Genomic DNA, 24754 nt, shown 5'->3' with positions numbered 1-24754 from the left:
GGCGCCGCCTCTAGGTCCCATCAAGGTTGCATGATGATCTGTAAATCATCTGTTCATCAAACGTACCTGCTTCAAAGCTTCACTATGTAGAGTATCGGTCTGACCACCGATCGCGACTGCCACGCTGGGAGTGGCCTGCGCTGGCACTGTAAGGTCAAACGTCAAACTCGCGGCGAGATGATCGACCCATTTCAGGCTGATAATTGTCCTTCGAGCCAGCGGGGAACGCGTGTGAGTCAGATGTTTTGTTTGCCAGTCGGTCGATAACAAGCCCTGATGTGAATGTCTAGCCAAGTCGCACCCATCCGCTCAAGTGGTACGTAGCCGTCGAGTCACAAACCAACGTTACCCTATGGCCTTTCCTAGATGATGACAAGAACATTTAGTGCGTGTTCCCCGAGTCACTTTCCATCCTGGTCCTGTCGCGTCAAAAGCGCTGCATGTATGGCAACATGTGTGTCTTTCTACTAATCTCCCTTGTCATACACCGCTCGGCGCCGGCATAGCCTCCACATTCAGTTGTCTAACGCCCGGCTGATACCTTGCTCTTCGGATCGGCTTTCGACGCTCATCCCGACTTATGTCCGCCCACATGGAAGCGTCTATGCGATGATACTGACTAGCACGAATGGACTGCGAACATCCAGCGCCCAACATTTACACAAGTACTGCCGGTATGAGACTCGACAGGGCTGAGACCTCCTTAAGTCAATCCTCTCGGTTGATCCTGAGTCTATGCGCTTCCTTCAAAGTCTTGTCGCCGGTACGTATCGATCCATCGTACTATGATTCCCCAGCTGATTATAGTCTACCGTGACGCTAGCTCTTGCGGCGACAACCTCGTTTGTGGTCTCTCAAACGTCGACAACTTCTCAAACATCGACTTCTCAAATATCGACGCCTTCTCAAACATCGATGGCATCTCACACGTCGACAACCTCCGACACCAGTCTTCCTCAGCCTACTATTCCTGCCAGTGGACTTCCGGTCGGAAGCTGTACGGCTGATATTCCTTGTGCTAATGGTATGTTCTTGAGACTATGTCTTTGGACAGATTTAATACTGACCGAAGACGAATCTCGTAGGCGCATGCTGCAATGCTAACAGCGGTTTCTGCGGATACGGCCCAGAATTCTGTACCCCCATAAGCTCTCTAGGTGGAAATTGCACATCGAATTGCAACGCGGTTGTAAGTTATATACTGGCGTTACATGTGAACCGCACTCTCATTCCTGTCGCAGGCAGAATGTGGACAATACGCGCCCCCTGTCAATCGTACATGTCCCCTCAACGTCTGCTGCTCGCAATACGGCTTCTGTGGAACGACCTGTAAGACCGTTATCATTATCGCGACGCTCTCGGCAACTAACTCGTAGCCAATGTGTACCCGTAGCGGACTTTTGCGGGGTAGGCTGTCAAAGTGATTGTAACCCCGTACCTCCGACTGGCGGCGGTGATGACATCTCCGGGGGCGGGGCTACCCACCGACGTATCGGCTACTACGAAGGCTGGGCTGTATCCTCTTCGCGTTCATGCGACTACTACGAGCCCGAGCAAATCGCCGTTGACATCCTTACGCATGGTGTGTATTGAGTATATGTTCGTGTAACGAGAACTGACCACACAACGAATGTAGTCAACTACGCATTCGCTCTCATATCGTCTGCTTATGAAATCATCGAGATGTCACCAGGAGACCAAAACCTCTGGTCCCGAACGACAGCGCTGAAGCAACGAAACTCGGCTTTGAAGGTGTTCCTGTCGGTTGGTGGCTGGTTGTAAGGATGTCGAGGGTTAGGGTTCCCAAGGCAGATAGCTCGGACTTCGTAGCTTACATAAGACTAGTCGTTTTTCTTGTACCGTCACTACGCTGCGTCGTTTACCGCTATGGAACGGGATCTAACGCACTTGTGACGACCGACGACTCACCACCACCTCCAGCAACCTTACACTGGTCCTTCAACGACCCGCCGACTTCGACGATCTTCAGTCAACTCGTTGCCAGTACAGAGAACACCAATACTTTCGTGAAGAGTGCCCTGAATACGATGCAAGCGTATGGGTTCGATGGTATCGGTGAGTGGATCGTCTCATAATTCTTGGCATGCAGACGAATAACACACTGTGTATAGATATTGACTGGGAATATCCTGCTGCGTACGATCGTGGCGGGAATCCCGCGGACACAGATAACTATGTTGCATTCATGAAGGCTTTGAGGACTGCCTTTGGTGGTGACTACGGGATCTCGTTCACGGCCCCTTCCTCGTACTGGTACGTCTACCAGCGTCTTGATGCTTGATGTATCAATTCACTCTCTCCGTCCCAGGTACCTACAGCATTTCAACCTCACAGGACTGCTTCATTCGGCAGACTTCGTCAATGTCATGACGTATGATTTGCACGGCGTATGTGGTACATCTCTTCATTGAAACATCACTGATTGATACAATTTTAGGTTTGGGACGGTTAGTGCTGACGTATCTGGGCGCGTTCGGAAGATCTGACCGGGTTTAGGAAACGATCCGTACATCGGGAGCATCGTGCTCGCGCACACGAATTTGACGGAGATCAAGAGCACGCTACAGCTTTTCCAGAACGTCGATGTGGACTGGTCGCAAGTCAACATTGGGTATGTTCCCTCCGCTTGCTGATGATCGACATCAACTTACGCTGTTGCGCCTCGCCAGTTTCGGGTTTTATGGGCGCAGCTTTGAGCTCGCAACGGCTGAGTGTACAATTCCCGGAGTCAGTTCTTCCGCGCACGATTCTCGTTGTGTGCTCATGTGATGATAACAGTGTCCATTCAGTGGTCCTGGTGACGCAGGACCTTGTACCCACAGCCCCGGCACGCTTTCATTCGCAGAGATCGAGGTGAGGTCGTTCATTTGTCAATTGATTGTACACGGATTGACGGAACGTGAAGGACATCATCAACGACAATGACTTGGATCCTGTGCTTGACGAGGACGCTGCCGTCAAGTATATCGTGTGGAATGATCGTCAATGGGTGGGTGCTCCGAGCCAAGGCTGCATGTGCGAGTTCATGTTGACGTATTCATGCCGCTCTAGGTGTCATACGATGATGCAGAGACGTTCAAGCTCAAAATGGACTATCTCGAGACAATCGTTGGCGGCTCATTTATTTGGTCCGTTGACCAGGACGACACGCAATACACGGCGCTCACTGGGCTGTACCCGGACATCGGCATCAACAATGCAAGTTCCACACAAACGAATGAGTGCCAATACACGGGGTGCGGTGAGGGCTGTCCATCAGATTGGACCCTGATGACGACAGTGACTACGCCGCCGACGGGTTCGAAGTGCACTGACAAGAATCGCGCGAGTCTCTGCTGTCCCAAGGCAGCCGTGCCACAGGGCTGTAGTTGGCGTGGGGGCGGAGGTGAGCTTTCTGTCATCATACGTCGTTAGCGACAGTAGGCCCATCGATTGAATACTGTACAGGAACTACTTGTGATGGTTAGTGCAACGTCGGGGAAGTGACTCTAGCACTAGACCCTGCGGGAAACACTCAATGGCCAACCTGCGTTAAAGGTGGCTTCATGCGTAGTGTATTTCCATTCGTCTTTAACACGCTATGCAGGACAACAAGCCTATTGCTGTGACTCAGGTTCCTCGGCACTACTTGATTGCTATGCGACGGGTTGCAGTCAGACACTATCGGAGTGTCCTAGTGGCTATACTGGCCTGACGTTTGTCAAGCAAGGAAGCACTGTACGTCTATTGCAACGACATCTCGCGATATACTTACATGATGTGGTGTATCCTAGGACAACGGTGGATGCGAGGCAGAGAACGAAGACCCGAACGTCAAGGCAAAGCAGACATGCCCAACTGTCTGCCCCTCGAACAATAAACCCGTCTGTTGCGCATCAGAAAGCAGTGGGTATCCCGGCTCATCCTCTGTCTACGTTGTCGCCCTCTCCAATGCTTTGCTAATTGCTGGTTTTGTCAGGTTTCACGGGTTGTCATTGGGTTGGTACCCCTCCTGCATGCACAGATGCCGCCTGTGCTGTTGGGGAAGTTAGCGTCTGTACGTCTCACAACAACTTCTCACAACGCACATCATTATCTCATGAGCATGTCACAGTTCAAGATATCCAAGGCGATGCCAGCTCGACCTGTACGGGAAAAGCTCGGCGGAACTATTGCTGTACACCACCTGCGAGCGAAGAGTTTCTACCGGTGCCCGAAGATTGGGTTATCCCACTCGGTCAAGGATACGGCGCTGACCAGCCTGCGTCATTCACTGCAGACTTCGATGATAATACTGTGAGTGTATTGTCAGTCCATTTCCTGGCTCGCTTCTCAAGCGGTCTGTCATGTAGGGTCCATCGGATACCACCAGTCAAGGCGCTGGTTTCACGGGCATAAGTGACGATGGTCAAGAAAACGACTCGCCAGTGAGTGAACAGCGTACTGTCGTAAGAATTCTTTCCGCATGTCTGATAGCACGATAGTTCGGTGAGGTATTCATCACATCACCAAACGCGCAATCTGTGTCAAGTCTGGACGTCCAGAGCGATTGGGTGCTTGTCGGCTGCGACGGTCGAAGCGATCAGGCGCAAACTGTCCTTGCGTATTGTTCCATGCCGATAGACGATGATAATGCGGGTTGCGGACATGTCTTTATTGGACAAGCCCAACATACAATCGTTCGTGCCGCCACTTGCATGTATCTGAGTTTCGCTGACATTTTCGAAGGTTCGAATGCCCTCCTCATGTGGTGCCGGCCCTTATGCGCGTGTCGTTTCCATGGAAGTGCATCAAGATCAGACGGCGTTGCCAGCTGCACATCAAGCTAGCCTACCGGCCACCGAGAAAGTCTATTCGCTCGCATTTGACTACCAGTTTGATGCTATTCCGGAAGATAATGGCCCTGTCTAGTGAGTTTCTCGGGGTGGCTCGAGCGTGTTAGACATGTCTAAAGCTCGAAACGTGACAGTATGCGAGCGGATATTACTGATATACCTGGCTATTGGGATGAGATGAGTACGTCTATTGTGTTTCCACCGACGTGTATTTTTGTGCTTATGCTTTTGTAGTCGACAGGTTAGAGCATGCACCGAGGGCAGGCTTAGATTATCAATTGACCACCGCTGTAGCTTACCAGACAGCTCACCAACTAGCCGTAAGCGAGACTTGCACTACAAGCGCAACTTCCACCAGCCCCTTGAATACGAGAAGCGTTGGTTTGGCGGCTTCACAGAGTGGTTACAGCGCCTCAATACGATCACAAACGGGAACAGCATATCGCGGAACTTCCACTGGTCGGACACGTATACGATCTATCATGCTCAGGTAATTGCTAGTCATATAGTCAGTGATCGCAGCCTGATCAGGCATCGCGAGTTCAGGAGTCCTGTCCGAACTTCGAGTCAAGTTTGGACATTTCGGTTTATGGAAACGCCCAGATCTCTTCGCAGTTCGGTTACTACCTTGAGGTGTGTTGATTTCGAGCAGTACTCTCAATGTCCACTTACTCAAATATCGTCGTGAGGCAACGGTGGTCCCACCAGCTATACAACAGGCTTACGTATATGTAGATGTGGGCGCATCCGCCTCCGCGACCTTCACCATACAGGGCCTTGCGAAAGCGGAATGGAATTCGGGCCAGTATGAGCTCATCAGTTTCGGCTTCCCAGGATTGTATTATCCTGGACTGCTGACTCTTGGTCCGAGTTTGCACCTGTACGCAGAGCTGTCAGGCGAGATATCGCTCACCGGACAACTGTCAACGACTGTCGGATATACGTTCCCCGTAAGGCTTAACACTAATGTCGTGGAACAGGTGCTAATATTGTTTCAAACACAGTGTACACTACGCCTTGGGCTCTACTTCTGACGAGCCCACTCTAGGACCCAATCTGACAGGATCAACTGCCAACAACAATGGATACAACTATGGTACGCGGCCCCTCTGATGGTCATTGTTTTCCTAGACTGAAGAGTTATCAGACTTCGGATACAACGTCGAATTGAGTGGAGGTCTCACCGCATATCTTACCCCTAGCCTTGAGCTTGGCCTCACTGTGCTCGGGGGATCTGTTATGGACGCGACGGTATGTTTCTGGTATGCCTAGCTTCACTGTGATCACTGATTCTGGCACATTCTATAGGCCTACGTTCAAGCGGAGCTATACGCTGGATTGATTCTGAATGGTAGTGTGTCGGAGACGGTGAGTACCTAAAGCATGACACCGTCCGACTGTACTCGGGCCATGCTGACTTCTTACAGCAATCACCCAAAATCTGTATTCAGCCTCAGTACGGTGTCAATCTGCATGGTGGATTGAAAGGCGCAGTCGTATGGTGGAACGATCAGTGGGATGTATGTGGGCTTTCTGCATCTCTGCGTCCGCTGCCGCTGAGAACACATCGTTTCCCAGAACACCTTCTACCAAAACACCTTCGACTTCGGCGGTGCTTGTTATGACTCGGCTTCGAGTTTCAACAGACGCGATGGCCAATTGTACGCAATGTCTGATTCAGCTGCAAGTGGAAATACACTTCCCATGCAGCATCGTGATCCGCACGCATTCTACTCGAGATGGGAACATAGACCGGACGTTCCTCGAGCCGCTGAGCAACCAACACTTCCCATCAAGCCGCCGGACTCGCCTGAGATGGCCAAGCGGAAGGCCTCGACGTCGAGCTTGGGGCGGCGGGATACTATTCCGTATCTCCCAGGATCTCTCTTCTGTCCAGAAGAGTCCAGCGATCTTGATCAAACCAATTCACTTGGACGTACGTAGTAGTACCATTTCTGCACGACACGGCGGTGGCTAATGGTGTTCATAAATATTAGAGGATTGCATATGTTATAGTGATACTGACATGGATCCGACCGGGCAGCTCATTGATGTCCTGGCGCGCCGATACCTGTCACCAGACGACGCCAAGGCAATGTACGCAAACACCTCATTCATTAACAAGAGGTCCAATATTAGCACGCACCCGGTCAGCTTGGCCAAGTACGCTAAGCTGCAGACGTGTGATATCAGTGTAACGTCGTTGACTGTATTAATGCGCTCAAGTAATGCTGATTACTTTGTGTCCAGGTGTCCGTTCCGGAATATGCCAGTACAAATATCATCGCCTACTACGATCACGAAAATCCCGGAACGCTTTCCCCTACGATGGGATCGTACACGCAACTTCCGCTCAATTTAGGGGGCAACCTCGTCACAGTAAGTATCGAAGTGCGGTCGGGAACTTCAGTTGTCATTGATGATATGATCTAGGCGACCGGAAAAAACATCTATGCTCGTGAACATGTTTACGAAATGAGCCTGTCATCACTATTTGTTGATTATCTCGCTCAATTTTCGCAGCTATGGCAAACTGCAGCTGGGCTGTCCAGTCCCGCTAGCGGCATCGACTTCTGTGCCTGGGTGGAAGATAACCTTGTCCAAGTGCCAGCCTGGTTGCCTGGGTCTCAATCACTCTTCAGTATGATAGGTAACTGTTATCCGGGTTATCTTCTCAACGGTGCCACTGGCAGTATGGTTATTTTGTACGTGTCCAACACATCTGGATGTAAGCCATATATTCACTTCAGTCTACGCAGGGAGCAGACGGCCAATGAGATTAAGAACACTGCCTTCTACGATGGCGAACAGCGGCTAGATCCATTTCTGACGGCGAAGAACATCCGAAGTCAACAAGAGTTCGCGGACTACTGTCCGCAGAAGCAAGTCGCAGTCATCAGAGCCGCGGCAGGCATTCCGTCCTTCTTGAACCAGGTACGTGACGCCGGCTTCGAAACGAAAGGCATTGCTGACTTCAAATCAGTACCCAGTTCGTCAAGAAGCGAGCGTACATTGTTCCGATCTGTACGATATTGACAGCCTCCTCCAGTTCTTGACTGCAAATACGTGTATCCGCTCAGCATGGACGAAGTGGTATGCTGCCTACTTAGCGGCAAATGTAGACGGTTAGTGGAATTCATGCTATATCATTTGATAGGCTGACACTGCGTCTTATAAGCTCCGGACAGGGATCAGGTTGACATACCGACTTTGTACGACAACTGGAGTGCGTTCCCGATCTTCTTGAAACGCGCAGGAAACCTGATCAGGCTTGTTCAGTCTCGTCCATTATGAAGAACATGAAGCCGTATTTGGTCAATCAAATAACTACGCTCATTTCGTATTACGATGACACGGTGAATGGTCAAGCTGGGGGAGCCCCTCCCGTCGACTTGGTGTGCTTAAAGTCTTGAACGGTAGCCGCATCCGTTAACATTTCGGTTCTGCTAGTCATTCTATATCTTGATGGACAACAACCAAGTATTGAACGCACAAGGACAGCCTCTGTACACGCCTGCAGCTGTCTACACGGTGCAGCAGCCCGTCAGCAAACAAGATCTAACCAATCAGGTTCTCAACCAGATACCTGATGTTATGCTGGGTAGTATCCTGCCGTCACATTGAAGGGAATGAAATGGGAGGTGGTCGAGATCCTCGGGGTTTGACTGCTCCTTCTGGCATCGGTAGTTCCGATTGTTCTTTTGGTAAATCAGTATAGCATTGTCCCAACAATGGTAAATTATCGTGCAGCTCGAAATCCATACGGACCATCGAGGGGTATGCGTTCGAAGTTCGCACGTCAGGTTTCGCCCACGATGTGCAACGAGTCTGGCAGGTGAGACCTAAAGCCACTCACGCTGTGCCTTCCCGGTCCCAACAGAGGATTATTATACGACACAAACTTTGGCTGATGAGAAATTGATGACTCGCCGTCAGCATTCGCTGGACAGAGTATGATCCTCCAGTGCAACAGTGTCCATTGAGTATCAGGCGACGGCACCAGACACTAGCCCTCGCCGTGCATATCGAGTCTATATAGGCATACAAACCCCATGATCCGATTTCAAGTGTTTCATCGAATGCTGGCATTGGAGCCGTGCACAAGGCGGGTCAAGTTACAATCCAAGCTGACCTAAACGTTGAAACGTTGAACGATCACTTCACCGCGCCTGTCACATACTAGTACGAAGACGTTCGCATCACGCCTACGTTAGTCCCTGTCATTGATCTGAACCGCGAAACCCAATTGTACGACCACCGATTCCCTTTCAATCTGTGCGCCGAGACATCAGCACCTAGAGCTCAGACGACGTAAATTTGTACGCACCGTGAGACTCCGCGATTTGGTGAACTTGAAGGAGGTCCACTGAAAGGCTCAATACAGACCATCTATATGAGTGATATCGAGCCCCTGCCCACACGAGCCCACGGGATGTGGAGTGCATCGGTATCAATGTGTGACCACCCCCGGGCCGAGCGTAGCGACAACCAGGCTGAATGAGGCGGCCCTTCCAAGACTATGATGTGTGATCTGTTAGTCGATACGAGACAGACGTCACCAGTATAACACAAAGAGAGGGCCTGTGATCCTTGAACTTGTACCGACTCTAGCATATCGCCATGACACCTATAGCACACGCAGGTTACCTGTGCATGTCTATCACTGGCAGCGGTCGCTCGACACGGAGGTATACACCAGTGACTCACTCTAGGGCCTCAAAGTCTCCGCAGAGACTTCGCTGTGCATGTACACGTCGATCCTCGATCCCGGGCCTCCGCGTCGTTAATCTTCACTAAATCTGGCACGCCTTCCTTCAAAGTGCCCGCCAGACCAGAGTCCGCTTTGGAACTGACATCCGCCATCCGCCACCACCGTGGCTGTCCAACAAATGCCGCCTCTTTGAAATGAACGCGGTCCTGTACCATGTACCCGGAGGGCACGGCGAGGTACCGGAGCGACGGGAGTGTGTTTGCAAGAGCCGTGTTCCGCAGCTCCTGTCACTCGCTGTCCGCACACACGTCGTCAGAATTGACTTCGAGGTGCTCTCCACTCATGCTCGTTGAGGGCGTTCCCGCGCTATCGTGGAGATTGAAGGATACGAGTTGGGCAGTTTGGACGCAGATACATGCCAGCAATCCAAGCTTATGTCGATAGCATTGAGATCTGAGGGCGGCCTGGGTCTGATGCAGCAAGAACCTTGATACTTAGCAACAGTAACAGTCTACGAGTGCCGACTTGTCATAGTATTCTGTGTCGCCAAATGCACTCTTCTGTGCCTCCTGTGCCCCCTTCTTCTTCTGCAGTACCAGTAATAGTGGTGGCGCTAGTACATAAGGCTACTCAGTAGGTCGAGGCACCGGCTGGCGTAGCATTGCCGAGCCCCTATATTTATCAGGAAGGTCTCGTAAAGATGAACCTCGAACATCACCTGCCGGACGGGCGGATCGCGACTGCATCAGCACAAATCGTCGAACACTCAGGAGGGTGTGCACGTCCGTTCATGCTCTGCGTGACAGATCTTGTACGAAAAAGCACGGCTGCAAGGCTATCTGAAGGCTTGGTGACCTCGCTGTGTCCGGATTCTATCCCTTGGATCGTTCACTTGCAATACATTTACGCGTCTTATCACTGACCGTCGCTCTCCGGTAGAACTCACCACGTCCGACATCGATGCGATCGACTCCGCGGGCCTTGCTGGTGTTGGTGGTGGGAGATAGATGGTATTAAAGCACCGTCGTCTGTATACGATAGCCTGGCTAAGCTATATCGCTAGGAGCCTCATTCACTTCTCTTCGCTCGCCTTCCGTTGCAACTTATCGTGCAAGTCGTCCGTCGACTCGTCATGGTCTCTGTTATAAGTCGCGAATGGCACAAATGTGATATCAGTTGTGAAATTCGCTGGCTTGAATGGGACATGGATACTTACCCGGCCGATGACGTTCCGGAGTGAGCATCGAAGCTACTCAGTTGACTTGCGATCAGGTCGCCTCTGCCAGATCGTGCGTTCAATCTGGTGATCGGTCAGAACAATCAGATGCGTAGATACACGCGTGGTCGCAGAACGTACGTGGCGAGGGCGCAGTTGACGTTCACTGGCAACGTCGGTATCAATATCATGTTCGGACTACGGCTGACGACTTACGAGTTCCGGCAAAGCAGTAGACCCCGTCGAGTGCTTGAGTGCCGTTAGGTTTGTACTGTTGCATGGCGTAAGCAGCGATACTATGCAAACCTGCCGGTGAACGCACGAACCGTGACTATCACCAACAGCTGTATCACACTGTGACGATGGTTCGGTGAGCATTCATCCCGATACAACTCGACGATGTCCTCACAAGAGTAGAATACCACGGTTAATTGTGAACGCCATGAGCTTGAAGATCAGATTCTCCGTCCTGTCGCAGAGCTAGGTTATCCGTTGCATGTGTCACGTCAGGAGACACTCACGGTTCGTACCCCGTCCGAGCGCGATGGAAAATGAAGCAGAGTACAGCGGTTATGTAAACATCGACTGCAACAGCCGTGTAACCCTCGATCCTGCCCGATACCTGACAATATACGGAATGTAAGCTAAGGACAGCGGTAGAATCAGAAACACGATACCTCGACGCGTTGGATGGCTTCGACGTCGCTTATGCTGGTAAGACTGACCAAAACGCGGCGATGTCATCGTCATGCGGATTGACCATAGGCTGCAGGACGTACATGTCGTGAGCTGCGACTATTGCCTCGCACGACTGTCAGATAATGCTCGCTCGGATCCCATTCATGCGGAGAATGACTCACCGAGCCCGCATGCTACGATCGGCGATTAGGTAGGGCTTCAGCGCGTCGCAGATCAAAAACGTACCCAAGGATATAGTAGCCAGAGCAACCTACGCATCGTCAGCAATACGTATTTCGGTCAATGAGGAGAGTGACCTACCCCCACCCCCGTAACATAGTTCTGGTACCACCGGCCTCGCAGTACTATCTAGTAGTCAGGTTCAGAGTACATCAGATTATTATTACCACTCACAAGCCCATATGTTACGGATATAGAGACTATTGAGGATCAGTCACAAGAAGAACATTGAGAGGGGCGTAGCTCACCCTTGCACGAGAAACACACATGTTGTCTACTATACATGAAGACCTGTACGCATATACGGAGATGGATGACTTACGGATATGATGAAGTGGACCTGAAAGGCGCCTTAGTTCGACGAGTACAAGACATACGGTTGTACATACCGTGTACGACCTGTGCGATGGGTCATCTCACATGTCAAGAATATATATCGGTCGCGTACTCACAACGGAAGTAACAATAGTATAGAAGCGTCGGAATGGTGGTTGACAAACCAGTACGAAAGCAACTATGAATTGTGATGAGACAAGCAGCGAACTGAGACGAATGCGAGTAACCTGTGCGTGGAGAAATGCCTTCACAGTGTCTAAAAGGCTGTCGTAGTCCAACTGTGTTATTGTGCTCCGTGTTTATAGGTCCACTCGAGACTCACAAAAGACTGACAACCTATGACGGCAAAAATAATGAGTGAGTGACATAGAAGATAGCTTGAAGACTTACCAGGCCCTTCAGAGTGAGCCCGTCACGAGTGAACTGACGGAAGTAGTAGATGCTTTGCCCTAGAGTGCCTCCGAAGAAACTGCCAGCAATGCCAGACGGGTGAGTACAATCAATGAGCGAGCGAGTTACACACTTACATGAAGCAAAGGAGCATCCCCACCACGGTAGACGTGAACGCATCTGACGCGTTCATGTCTTCGCTCGTAATCATGTTGAACTGGGGAATCTAGACAAGCAGGTCAGTACTCACCACCGTGTTTATACCCTAATAGCGTGTTCGACCGTGCGGTAGATGCGAACAGCTCTCCGTACGTGAGACACAACAATTCGAGCGTATCGCGGCGGCCTCGCTCCAAGCAATGCGCGGATTGGTTGAGAGATGGAGAGGACACTGGGTGCCCGCACGATGAGTGCAACAAATAGATACTTTGAGCTACCGCATGCCCCGGCCACCGAGCATGCCTGATTCCGAGAACGAAAGATGCTGCGCTTCCCTTCTTCCAATCAAGATGGAGTGTTGCGCTCCTCCGGGGACCATTCGAACGCGAGGTACAAACTGGTGGCCAAGGGTGACAAATGCGCGTATGCAGGTCACGAGAGTGGCTCGCTGGAGCGGTGAGCTTGTATAAGCTGCCTTGCGGACCGAACAGCTGGACGTCAAACGGAACAGCATACCGACAAAGAAGGTGTTCCTTCGTACTTCCCGGGACCCGTGTTGTGTGAGAACGAGCGACAGACATGCCATGCGGAGGCCGTGGCTCTAGATCCCCAAGGAAGTATCCCAGATCGTTGCTCATCGTGATCGCGTGGGGCCTTCGGCTACCCTGCTTGTGGATTGTGGATCTGGCTGTACGTTAACCTGCCCACAGGAGTTAGCTGACGATGAGCAAGAAGCCGTCATGTAATCAGAGGACTCTGACACGCACGTAAGGAGCGCTAGATCGTCGCTATGAGCGCCGCCATGTTTTCTGTGAATATCCCATGCCGAGGCAAGACCCCAAAGGCCAAAGGCGTCGCTCAAGTGAGCTGCGGACACTGGAGACAAGCACTGGAAGGAAGCGGAGAATGTCAAATCTCGAGGTAGATGCATTCCCATCGTACATACTCGGACGCTTCGCTCGATCAGCCCGAGGATATTCCAGATGATAAGGACCGTCCGAGACGTTACGGGGATGTCAACATCATCCAATGAAAGGCGAATAGCCTTCAGCGGGTGCTCGGTGTTCAGCTCCGAATGGGGGTACGACACAGGTCGACTATCTCTCCGTTCTCCATTCGCATCGAGTGCACAGGCTTACGCCTTGCAGACGCGCAGGTCAGTAATGTCCACGCTGTCAGACAGCCAATGATCAGCGCTCAGCACTGACAGCAGGCATAAAAAGTGTGACCAACGTACATAAGTAGTGTTCTGCACATCTTCGTCTCAAAGCAACTTTGCTACTGCCGTCGATGGAATTGTAACTGAACGTTCAGCAGCTTGCCTCAGGCTCGCGCGCTAGGGCTTTTTTGTGGAGCTTTGCGTTTCTCGACTCCCCTGGGCCTGGCAACCGACAAAACCGTCTACAGGTGGTCCGCTGGCGGTTCTGCGAGTCTAAAATCCAAGATAGAGCGGGCGGGCTAGACTTCGAGGTATTCAATAGCAAGTGGCATGCTGCCAGTGGAGGTCAGCGCGAGGCAAGCGTTGGAGTCATAGGGTCCGTAAACAGTAGTCAATCACGCTGTATTGAAGGTGATATGTACCAGATATGTCTCAAGTGCAAGTGTAATGGCAATGACCCGTTCGTACTTACGACAGAACTTGCCCGTCGTCACCCCAGTCGGCCGATGCCGGTAGTTCTAGCGGAGCCTGGATCTGCGATTGCAACTGTACTGAACGCTCGTTGCCTTCGTATCATCATCGTCTCGGATCCTGGGCTACTGAAAAAGGTTCGCTGACCAGCCATGGCTGGGATAGTAGTATAATAGTCATATACGAGTCTATTCTGCGTAATCGTCGAAGGGTGACTGCCAAACACTATAAGGAACGCTCCGAGTCTCCCGGTCTTCAATACTGTAGATAAAAGTTCAAAGCGGCGCGGGGTGTGACGCGTGACACCCGAGCAACCATCAGGCGGCGCGGCGCAGGCGTCGGTGACCTGTGACGGAGCCCTCTTGGGCGGCGGGGCGGCGGGGTTTTGGTCAAACGGCGCCGCAGGCGGCGAAAATTTGATCTGTCACATCCGGCGGGCTCGACGGTGACCAGTGACAGTGTAGCATCGCCGGCGTGGCGGAGGGTCCTGTGACGCGTGACCGCCGCTTTGTATTTTTATCTACAGTATCTACTCACTGGTACCGCACGCATGCTTGAGCGTGTTGCGAATCTTGAAATCAGATTTACTCCTCATGCACAAACTTATATATTATTTCTACTATAACATTGAACCATTGAAGGAAGGTCATGAAATGTGATATTGTTGTTGCAATCCCAGTACTACTAGACTACTACTTACTAGTACATCGTAGCGGCGCAAGCGCCGATCCCCGACTCCTGCATGGCACACAGCTATTATACTCAGCCTGCCACAGCGGCACCATAGTATATTATGTGTGTATTTTAATATTGTAAGTACCATCGGAATGGTATGGAGACTCAATTGGAAGCCCTCACGCCCGCGGCGGCTTCGCCGCCCGGGCGTCTCGGGCTTCCACGAGTCTGAGCCACACGGCGAACTTACTTACCGTAATACATACTACAGTACATGCGAGGGCTCTCAACATAATAGAGGCCCTCCTACCTTTGGGAGGACTTATTCGATGGTCAAAGATCCAGGCGTCCAGACGCAGCCAGAAGCACGGAAGGATCCAACCGCCTCGAGCTGCCTCGTAAGACACTGGAGCATTGCTGCGATACCGCTTATGGGAATTATGAGTCACGTGTTTCCCACGGAGGGAGCGGCATCGCCGGCTGCGAACGACTTATGGTCGACAAAGCCCTCCTCTCTCCCTCCGGTCGGAGTCGGGGATCACGCTCATTGATGCCTATTCAAGTTTGGCGATTGACACGTTTGTTACGCATAAATTGATAGTGGTTTGATTGCCGACTGACATTATTCGACATGGATGCACCAAAATCAGTACAAGTTGGTTCAGTACCAGCGTATAATACACGTACCGCCGTTTGGTACGATCTGAATCTAAACAGCCACCGGAGAGTGCCGACATAGCCGCCACCGCCACCGCACGCGTGTCCGCCTCCGACGAGATCGTTGGCTTGACCAAGGCTTGACTCGGGACATGCGTCGCAGTACTGTGCACTGCTGTACGTAGCAGCAATCACTTCGACAGGTGTCATGTGACAGCTCCGTTTGCTCGTTCATAGCCACTCTGCTGCCTACCGTCGCAAAATGCTGATGACGCGCCACGGCACGGATAGTTCAAGTTTGATTGTGACTTGTTGCCGCAAACTCCGAGACGAACCACTCAGCGGCCAGGAAACCTCGCACAGAATCAAGACTGTATAAGCTTCGTTCGGTTTCCCCCCGGATATCTATGGGCCTAGACTACATCATTCTTCATTCCACGAACAAGGCTCACTAGAGGATGTTGTCGGGGCTCGGACTACGTGGTAGGTGGGCAGTGCGTTGACCTTTCGTGACATTCGCATTATCTCATCTGCCGCACGATGATCAGTGTCTGTGACGCCTAGTGTCGTGGCGTGAACGATCTCGTGGCTGAAAGTACGTAATGTGAATAATCGCACCGCGGATACAAATGGCGTAGTCGGTGTATGTGCTATCTTTGCGAAGAGGTACGCACGACTGGATGCGTTTCCGTAAGGTATTAAGAGCCTCCAAGAGCTCTAATTTGTAAATCAGTCGAGTCTGGCGCCCGCGCAAGCCCTCCGTAAAGCTACGGAGTCTGAAGTGTTCGCTGTCCGTCGCTCGAAAAGGCTAGATGAGACTGTGCCGTTGATGTCCGCGCAGATCGAGATTGACGACACGACCATGGGCGGGGATCAGGACATATATTGGTGGCGTTTGCAAGCCTGAGACCGTTGTAAACCCAGAGATCTAGCCAGGGGGGTCGGACCCCCTTGCTAGACGTATGCATTATGGGACCGTAGTAAAGCCTCGTCATGGATCCACTTCCTTATTAGGGGTGCTACGCCCGCAATAAATCATGGAATATATGAATATCTTACATAGGCTCAGTGTCTAGACGTGCATACTGCGCCGTGAATCGTGATGCACTTGCTATCCCGCGAGGTGATTCGGAGAGAGGTCTCGGAACAATTCCGTGCGGCTGGCGAGTCACGGTGGTCTCCTGACGCAGTAATTGCAACAGTTGCGACGTGAATTGGCAGCGCGCAGTTCCGAGTCGGCGAGGGGCCACCGCCGACAGAGTCACAGGTCGCAGATTTGGTCTCGGAGTTGTGTGGGTAGGCATATCAGGTGTCGTGTACTTCGGGGTAAGCATGCCGTGCAGAGCGGGGGTCTAGCATATAAAAACAGTGAGCAATGTGTTCGTCAAGCATCAAAAAAACTCGTCCACTCATTTGCTTCTCTTTCTCTTTCTGAACTGCATAGATATGAGCCGCAAACCGATGCCAGTGTCAGACAAAGCCGCGGGCAAGCGTAAGGCAACCCAGCCTGAGGTTCCTGACGAAGGCGAAGCCCCACCGCCGTCGCAGCAGGAGCCGCCACGACTGCATGTCATGGAACACAATGGTGAGTCAGGGCCTCAGACATCGTCAGCTGAGCTAACCATCCACTGTATAGCACCGCCGCACGCAGGATTCCCAGGCCATGCCATGGATTACCTGTTCCCGCCCTCGTCTGCACCTGCATCATATGGTTTCGGACACTCACCTTCGTTATATCCTCTCCATCCTTCTCTCCATCCGCACCATGCGGCTCACCCTCCCATGCCGAATCCTTACTATCCTCCGTATTATCCTGCTCCTCCTGTCACACATGCTGCACCTGCCAATGAAGGTGAACATGATGCCGATGAAGAACAAAACTCACCGGAAATCAAAGAGGAGTCCGACGACAATCTGGTCTTCCCCGAGATCAAGACCATCCTTGCTGAGACTGCGCCTGCTGCTGGAAAGAAGCGGGCAAGGAAATCGGCGGGGAAGGGCAAGGCTACAGCTGCTAACCCACCTACTGTACCAGCTCAGACTCACGCCGCCGTCCCAGCTGCTGGTAGTCGCCGAAAGCCTGCGGCGCCAGCACCAAAGCGCGGAGGCCGGCAGCCAGGTGCAACGGGTTATGGCGACGCTGACCTCACGGAAATGCTACGTCTTGTTCGGGAGGTTCTCCCTCTAGGCCCTGATGAGTGGGTGACCATTGTCTCACGATTCAACAAATGGGCGCGGACGAATAATCGTGGCGAGCGCCAGGTAAAAGCATTCCGTTCAAAGTGGGACGCGGTGAGTTATTCTTGTATGCAGTGAAGACTTCGAGGAGTACTTACTATTCTCCCACTTCGCTTTCACGCAGATTGTCCGCACTCCCAAGCCGACGGGTAGGGCAGAAGTCCCATGGTTTGTCGAGGAGTCGTGGGAGATCAACGACCTCATTGAGCAGCGTGCTCATGTTCGGCCACTGAACGATGCGAGGATTGACGGTGTCGAGCGTTCTGAAATGGATGAGCGCGACATCATCGAGATTGAAGACACCGATGATGAGGAAGAGGCGAAGCGCTATGTCGTCCGCAAGAAGGCGAGGGTGGACACGTCTACAAGTGCGGTCCCGGCAGTTGCCGGAGCCCGCCAGACGCGCGCAGGCATATCGTCTAACCTTGTCACCTCCATCGCATCCGCATTCAATCCAGCTGCTCAAACAGCCCGCGATGAAGCCCGTGCTGCTCGTCAGCATGAGAACACCTATCTTCAGGCTATGCTCTTCGAACTTCGTGACGCACGCACCCGGAACGAAACCCTCTCGGAACGCCTTGCAGAACAAACACGACGGGGAGATCGCCTCGAGGATGAGCTCCGCCGACGCGATGAAAGTCAAGCCATTGCTGCACGCCATGCAGTGAGGGCTCCTGGTGCGTCCGAAAGCATTCTCCTGATGTTTTGTGTGACTGACTGGCCCTCAGATCTCCATCGCACTCTCATTTCGCCATCGCACATAGTTCCTAGTGCTTCGGGTTGGTATCCGAGTCATCAAGGTATGTGGCTTAATCGTAGCTATGAGCCTTCTCACTCATGCATACGCAAAAGCGGATGATTGTCCCCCGACTCCCGGCCCATCAAACTGGACAGGTCACCAGTATCGTAGCCCCTCTCCAGACCGTGCAGCCATTGCAGCACTCGCAGCACTCGCTCGTGAGGAAGCTGGCCAGGCGCACGTCCCCCTACACTCTCGCGCTGACCGTGCACAAGGCCCAGCTGCAGCTACATCGGGCACGGGTCTTCACATGCACGAGGCAACAGATGTTGCGAGCTCCGAGCTAGCACTGGAGACGTCGTACGACGTCACCGTCACTCCTCGAAAACGTCGGGCTCAACGTGAAGGCGAAGACGCTTGATCGATGGCATGTTGTTGCGATACTTATAGCTGTGAGTATGATTGCTTATTACCATTTTGTTCGTACTGTATATGCTCGGCGCTGCTGCACACTCACATGGATACTTACTATACCATTCAAGTCCTCGCTAATCCACATTCCGTGCGTTGTAGATTCAATACCCCTGTGCATACACCTAGCCTGCCTGAACAGTAGATACTAGTAGATACTTTATGCGCATTTTATTCCGCCATAGGCATTAATATATTACACTTCACACTGTAGCTTCACCGAGATGGTAACGTGCGACCCGATCACCTCTGCGAATGTCCCGAATCACCATTCTCTCGTAGTTATCCCAGAGCTCTGCTGCTTCGGACCTCTTCCACAGTGGTTCGTACACATTGCGTATTTGGCTGATCCCGACACGAAGCACACGTACATTATTCATGCGCATGCATGTCTCTAATACATCACCTCGCTCCTCCTCATTATCGGCATCTAACGGCACACGAAGGCGTCCGAATGAGCCCCGCACCTGGCGCATGCCCCATTCCACAGTTTGGCGGTACGACAATAGTTGATTATCGAAGGCAAGTGTGGCTGCTCGCTCGTGTGGATCGTTAGGGAGTTCCGCGCCATCGGTACGTGCAGCTCGGATTCGCCCTGCAACTTCTGCAGTACCACGCGGAAAAGCGGAGTCTGCAACAAGGTAATATCCTTCCGGTACTTCGTCTCGCAACTGCTGATAGATCGGTCGCGCGACCCTTGCATCGTGCCAACTGCCAGGCGCGTTCAGATTGCATGCAATGATCACACCTACGAGCAGATAAGTAACACTGAAATAACCCCAATATGCGATACTTACCCTGAGCAGAGAACACCAATACACAACTCGTGTAATGGTCGTGTAACCAACCATTGAATGTTGCATTTTCGATCGCTGGGTCATCGGATACCTGGGTTGCGACATTCAGCCCATCGATACCACCGAATGCACCATTCAGCAGAGGATGGCGGCGCTACTTTCCTATCAATACGAAACCCTGCACAGTGATAGGACGACGACTTGCCTGTACCAAACGTGACAATTCATTGTACTCGTCATCCTTCGGAAATGCCACCCTCCCCTCCGGTATTTCTCGCAGTACAGTCAGCATCAGGCTGCGCGCGAATCGAAGATAACGGTTGGTCGTGCCCGGGATGAGTGCGAAGATCTCTTGCAGTGAAACCTCCGTCATCGAAGAGCCAAGGTAGTGCAGGTATAAACCGAGTGCACCAGCAGCATCCAATGAGCGGCGACCGAGACGAGGTTGCCCGCGAGGGTTCGTGTCGGACCGAGGAATGGCAGTAGAGTTCCACCCCCGTGTAAAGCCGTTGTCGAGGAGGTAGTGGAAGGTCTCGACATCGACGCCCATAGTGGTTATGAAGGCACGGTCGCTCTGGGTTTCCCAAAGTCGTTGCCAGGGTGTGTCAATACGAGGGTCAGGCAAGAGCTCTGCACGAGTGAGGTAGTGGTCGCGGCGGTGAGCACGCCGCCCTTCACGAGATTCGAGTGCGCCAAGAGCGAGAAGAGCGAGAAGGGCATCCCGCTGCATGTCGTCGTCGTCGTCGTCATCGCTAAGCTCATCTTCCTGCTGAAGAGTCGGGAGGTGTTGCATGGCGAGCACAACAAGTCGCAGTCCAACGGCAATTCAGGAATCAGGACGTCTCTATTGCCTTCACAGGTTGCTTACGGAATACAGATGCTGTCGTATTCACACTTCAAGCTCCGCCGCAACCGCTTTAGAGACATCGCACCGTCTCTAGATCCTTACGGAAACGCATCCACTATCGTCGACAAAAGCAGAAGGCACTCTGAAAGACGCTTACGTAGTTTCATAAACGAAGACTACACGCGTGAATGCTGTCAGCTGCGACGATGTTCGCGCGAGAGCATCTTCTACGCACCGAAGCCTGCCGCTAAAGTCGCATAGCAGGCGGTTGAGGTACGCGCAATATGACTAGACATTATGACTGAACACGAACCTGCGGAGAGAATTGCAAATGTGGCCTACACACACGGAAATGTGAGTTCACGCTGACCGCGTTGAATGACGTACTCACGGCAACGAATGTCAACACAACGCGGCCACTCTTGTGGGCCATGACTGGAGAAGTGAACAATGAAGCTGTCAGCCGCCTCTGCCGCCGGTGGCAGTTTACTTACGCTTCCAGATGTTATGGATGAAGAAGCTACACGGAGTGTCAGTAACGACCTTGAGGTAACATAACCTACTCACAACTGCACAATGAAGATCACGACAATCTGAAGATTACATGTCAGCGTGGGCATGCTGTGCCTGTGCGCGAATTCGGACTGCTTACTGAGACCACGCAATGGGCTATCTGTCAGACGTTCAGTGAATCCGGAAAGGGCGATGAGAGATTACAAGTGACGTGCCGTGCTTTTCCTGACAGACGTTCATCAGTGCAAAGATAGACCTACCATCTCTATAGGCAATAACGGAGTAGTGTCTCACCCTTGCTGTTCTTCTAGGGACATCGCGTTGGCGTGATTCCGTACCAGATACCACCATTCGTTCTATCGTTGTTGGGTGGTCAGAGTTTCCCTCACAAAGGTCGCGCAACTGACATTCGTCACCAGTACGGCTCTCGTTGTATCCAGTGCCCTGTATCGGTGTCAGATTATCAACTATTATATGAAGACAGCATAGCAACTACGAACCATAATACCCCCACCTGTGATCATCGGTATCCGCATAAGCCGCAGTAGCGCACGTGTCCTCGTCGCAGAGCCTTACACACCAGAATCTTCAGCACGACGCTGTCGCCTGGGTAGTTCCAAAAATAATACAAAGTCTGAGCGAGTGTACACCCGTATACACTGATTCAATCTCAATCAGTTCGCGGTACAGGGAGCAAGGGAACGGCTGAACGTACAGCATAGAGAAGACGATCTCGACGAACACTCCTCCTATGGGGGCCGTATCGGGATATCCATGACTATCACCCATGCCGAAGATAAAATGGGAAGCAGAGAACTTGAACGGGCGTTGGCAGCGCGGGGATGGAGGCGTCAGATATATACTGGTGCAGCCTTGTTGATCAACCCTGTCATTCAGGAACTCCAAGTGGTTGTTGCCTCCGGTTGAGATGAAAGGACGTCTCGTAGCCATGAGCAACCGTGTTATCTTGCGCACGACTTGAAGTGGTCCTACAACTGTCAGTAACAGATCAATCAAATAGAAGGGTGGAATGAAGCGATGACCGTGATATGTCACTTACGGATCGAGTCGTAGACGGCTTACGAACATCTTGAAGTGATCCCCCCAGAGCCCGTTTAAAGGGCAACTTCGAACATGGGTCTCCATTTCACGCAGACGCAGACTCGGATGATGTATGAAATTGGAGCGAACAGAGTACGCGTCGCAGTAGTCCTGGAGTTTCACGGCGCTAGATACGACGCCGTGCTGTACCACAGCCCTCAGTTGTCCGAGGGACCTTGACATTGTGAAAAGCAAGGTCGTACGAGCTGCATAGCACGAGTGCAACGTTGCTCGGTCGGCGACTGATCGGCCACAGACACGCGAGTGCGGCGCTGACGTTCAAACGCAAACGCACTCTGATACGGTCACTTCGGTGACTGATCTCGGCCTCTGCGAAAGATGCCCACGTTTCTCGAGTCGCTGCACAGAGATTCTTCTGCTACTCCTGCCAAATGGATTTGGAGTCAGGTCAGATGTTCCATGTTTTGCGCGAACCACATTTGCCCAAAGGAGTTTGCGTCGAAGGGGATGCTCTGGGCGAACTTGTGATTGCACCTGGTGGGAGTATGATCGCATTGACGCATAGCCATGGCTTCTGTTTCTCACAGGTTACACGCACCCCGGAATGTCCGTGCGATTACTGGCCATGGACAGACATGGCCGTAGACGTCGTGAGAGCGCAGTGTACAGCAGTGAGCCAGTACTGTCGGCCTTAAGAGGTTTGTATCATACGTGCAAATGGCATTGACATACCTCGCTTGCCTCTTGACTTCCGGAGCCCATTTCTAGGTTTAGACGAGTCATAATTTGCACGTATGAATGAAAGTAAGTGGATGCGTTTCCGTAAGGATCTAGAGACGGTGCGATGTCTCTAAAGCGGTTGCGGCGGAGCTTGAAGTGTGAATACGACAGCATCTGTATTCCGTAAGCAACCTGTGAAGGCAATAGAGACGTCCTGATTCCTGAATTGCCGTTGGACTGCGACTTGTTGTGCTCGCCATGCAACACCTCCCGACTCTTCAGCAGGAAGATGAGCTTAGCGATGACGACGACGACGACGACATGCAGCGGGATGCCCTTCTCGCTCTTCTCGCTCTTGGCGCACTCGAATCTCGTGAAGGGCGGCGTGCTCACCGCCGCGACCACTACCTCACTCGTGCAGAGCTCTTGCCTGACCCTCGTATTGACACACCCTGGCAACGACTTTGGGAAACCCAGAGCGACCGTGCCTTCATAACCACTATGGGCGTCGATGTCGAGACCTTCCACTACCTCCTCGACAACGGCTTTACACGGGGGTGGAACTCTACTGCCATTCCTCGGTCCGACACGAACCCTCGCGGGCAACCTCGTCTCGGTCGCCGCTCATTGGATGCTGCTGGTGCACTCGGTTTATACCTGCACTACCTTGGCTCTTCGATGACGGAGGTTTCACTGCAAGAGATCTTCGCACTCATCCCGGGCACGACCAACCGTTATCTTCGATTCGCGCGCAGCCTGATGCTGACTGTACTGCGAGAAATACCGGAGGGGAGGGTGGCATTTCCGAAGGATGACGAGTACAATGAATTGTCACGTTTGGTACAGGCAAGTCGTCGTCCTATCACTGTGCAGGGTTTCGTATTGATAGGAAAGTAGCGCCGCCATCCTCTGCTGAATGGTGCATTCGGTGGTATCGATGGGCTGAATGTCGCAACCCAGGTATCCGATGACCCAGCGATCGAAAATGCAACATTCAATGGTTGGTTACACGACCATTACACGAGTTGTGTATTGGTGTTCTCTGCTCAGGGTAAGTATCGCATATTGGGGTTATTTCAGTGTTACTTATCTGCTCGTAGGTGTGATCATTGCATGCAATCTGAACGCGCCTGGCAGTTGGCACGATGCAAGGGTCGCGCGACCGATCTATCAGCAGTTGCGAGACGAAGTACCGGAAGGATATTACCTTGTTGCAGACTCCGCTTTTCCGCGTGGTACTGCAGAAGTTGCAGGGCGAATCCGAGCTGCACGTACCGATGGCGCGGAACTCCCTAACGATCCACACGAGCGAGCAGCCACACTTGCCTTCGATAATCAACTATTGTCGTACCGCCAAACTGTGGAATGGGGCATGCGCCAGGTGCGGGGCTCATTCGGACGCCTTCGTGTGCCGTTAGATGCCGATAATGAGGAGGAGCGAGGTGATGTATTAGAGACATGCATGCGCATGAATAATGTACGTGTGCTTCGTGTCGGGATCAGCCAAATACGCAATGTGTACGAACCACTGTGGAAGAGGTCCGAAGCAGCAGAGCTCTGGGATAACTACGAGAGAATGGTGATTCGGGACATTCGCAGAGGTGATCGGGTCGCACGTTACCATCTCGGTGAAGCTACAGTGTGAAGTGTAATATATTAATGCCTATGGCGGAATAAAATGCGCATAAAGTATCTACTAGTATCTACTGTTCAGGCAGGCTAGGTGTATGCACAGGGGTATTGAATCTACAACGCACGGAATGTGGATTAGCGAGGACTTGAATGGTATAGTAAGTATCCATGTGAGTGTGCAGCAGCGCCGAGCATATACAGTACGAAC

The 24754-nt window shown here is 52.2% G+C and overlaps 5 protein-coding genes across 5 annotated transcripts; 3 read left to right on the top strand and 2 right to left on the bottom strand.

Moving 5' to 3' along the window:
* Nucleotides 1-915: 915 nt before the first annotated feature.
* On the top strand, nt 916-8500 carry B0H18DRAFT_1122441 (uncharacterized protein; the record flags this gene model as incomplete). Its single annotated transcript, XM_048034512.1, has 38 exons — nt 916-1024; nt 1086-1189; nt 1242-1329; nt 1394-1582; nt 1637-1768; nt 1942-2076; nt 2133-2274; nt 2330-2408; nt 2459-2468; nt 2518-2632; nt 2691-2748; nt 2800-2874; nt 2927-3010; nt 3073-3262; nt 3980-4057; nt 4115-4296; nt 4353-4427; nt 4485-4679; nt 4729-4910; nt 4970-5016; nt 5070-5076; nt 5130-5325; nt 5382-5468; nt 5525-5778; nt 5840-5931; nt 5983-6086; nt 6144-6203; nt 6263-6355; nt 6414-6771; nt 6833-7029; nt 7086-7214; nt 7269-7540; nt 7595-7769; nt 7819-7960; nt 8014-8061; nt 8115-8230; nt 8286-8378; nt 8441-8500. The coding sequence occupies 38 exons, from the start codon at nt 916-918 to the stop codon at nt 8498-8500; spliced, it is 4752 nt and encodes a 1583-aa protein (XP_047889582.1).
* A 2044-nt stretch (nt 8501-10544) lies between these two features.
* Nucleotides 10545-12796, bottom strand: B0H18DRAFT_1213778 (uncharacterized protein). Its single transcript, XM_048036539.1, has 22 exons — nt 12657-12796; nt 12544-12601; nt 12407-12485; nt 12339-12352; nt 12244-12280; nt 12133-12194; nt 12070-12079; nt 12003-12020; nt 11929-11954; nt 11855-11880; nt 11762-11805; nt 11687-11711; nt 11623-11634; nt 11542-11557; nt 11440-11482; nt 11284-11384; nt 11172-11231; nt 11089-11116; nt 10979-11033; nt 10904-10928; nt 10763-10846; nt 10545-10685 (listed from the first exon to the last, which is right to left on the bottom strand). The coding sequence occupies exons 2-22, from the start codon at nt 12597-12599 to the stop codon at nt 10619-10621; spliced, it is 888 nt and encodes a 295-aa protein (XP_047889581.1). The 5' UTR covers nt 12600-12601; nt 12657-12796; the 3' UTR covers nt 10545-10618.
* Nucleotides 12797-16973: 4177 nt separating this feature from the next.
* On the top strand, nt 16974-18925 carry B0H18DRAFT_957474 (uncharacterized protein; the record flags this gene model as incomplete). The annotated part of the gene is made up of 5 exons (XM_048042579.1): nt 16974-17112; nt 17164-17819; nt 17890-18442; nt 18494-18565; nt 18660-18925. 5 exons carry the CDS (start codon nt 16974-16976, stop codon nt 18923-18925), a joined length of 1686 nt encoding a protein of 561 aa, XP_047889580.1.
* Nucleotides 18926-19178: 253 nt separating this feature from the next.
* B0H18DRAFT_957473 (uncharacterized protein) lies at nt 19179-21921 on the bottom strand (the record flags this gene model as incomplete). Its single annotated transcript, XM_048042578.1, has 12 exons — nt 19179-19320; nt 19443-19686; nt 19773-19863; nt 20056-20444; nt 20855-20866; nt 20933-20957; nt 21011-21054; nt 21114-21139; nt 21187-21292; nt 21540-21576; nt 21713-21791; nt 21848-21921. The coding sequence occupies 12 exons, from the start codon at nt 21919-21921 to the stop codon at nt 19179-19181; spliced, it is 1269 nt and encodes a 422-aa protein (XP_047889579.1).
* Nucleotides 21922-23172: 1251 nt separating this feature from the next.
* On the top strand, nt 23173-24559 carry B0H18DRAFT_957472 (uncharacterized protein; the record flags this gene model as incomplete). The annotated part of the gene is made up of 4 exons (XM_048042577.1): nt 23173-23754; nt 23875-23965; nt 24052-24295; nt 24418-24559. The coding sequence occupies 4 exons, from the start codon at nt 23173-23175 to the stop codon at nt 24557-24559; spliced, it is 1059 nt and encodes a 352-aa protein (XP_047889578.1).
* Nucleotides 24560-24754: the final 195 nt, after the last annotated feature.

The sequence above is a fragment of the Fomitopsis serialis genome (genome assembly GCF_022376445.1).
Source record: "Fomitopsis serialis strain Sig1Antser10 chromosome Unknown B0H18scaffold_77, whole genome shotgun sequence".
Lineage (NCBI taxonomy): Eukaryota > Fungi > Basidiomycota > Agaricomycetes > Polyporales > Fomitopsidaceae > Fomitopsis > Fomitopsis serialis.
Note: the sequence above shows the minus strand (reverse complement) of the source record. Positions and strands in the feature narration are given on the sequence as shown.

Excerpts from the sequence above, each read along its gene's own strand:
- B0H18DRAFT_1213778 (XM_048036539.1), bottom strand. The coding sequence starts at position 12,599 with ATGAACGCGTCAGATGCGTTCACGTCTACCGTGGTGGGGATGCTCCTT. Across the intron at positions 12,486-12,543 it reads GGGATGCTCCTTTGCTTCAT|TTTCTTCGGAGGCACTCTAG; the intron begins GTAAGTGTGTAA and ends CATTGCTGGCAG. Across the intron at positions 10,686-10,762 it reads TCCGGAACGTCATCGGCCGG|AGACCATGACGAGTCGACGG; the intron begins GTAAGTATCCAT and ends GACTTATAACAG.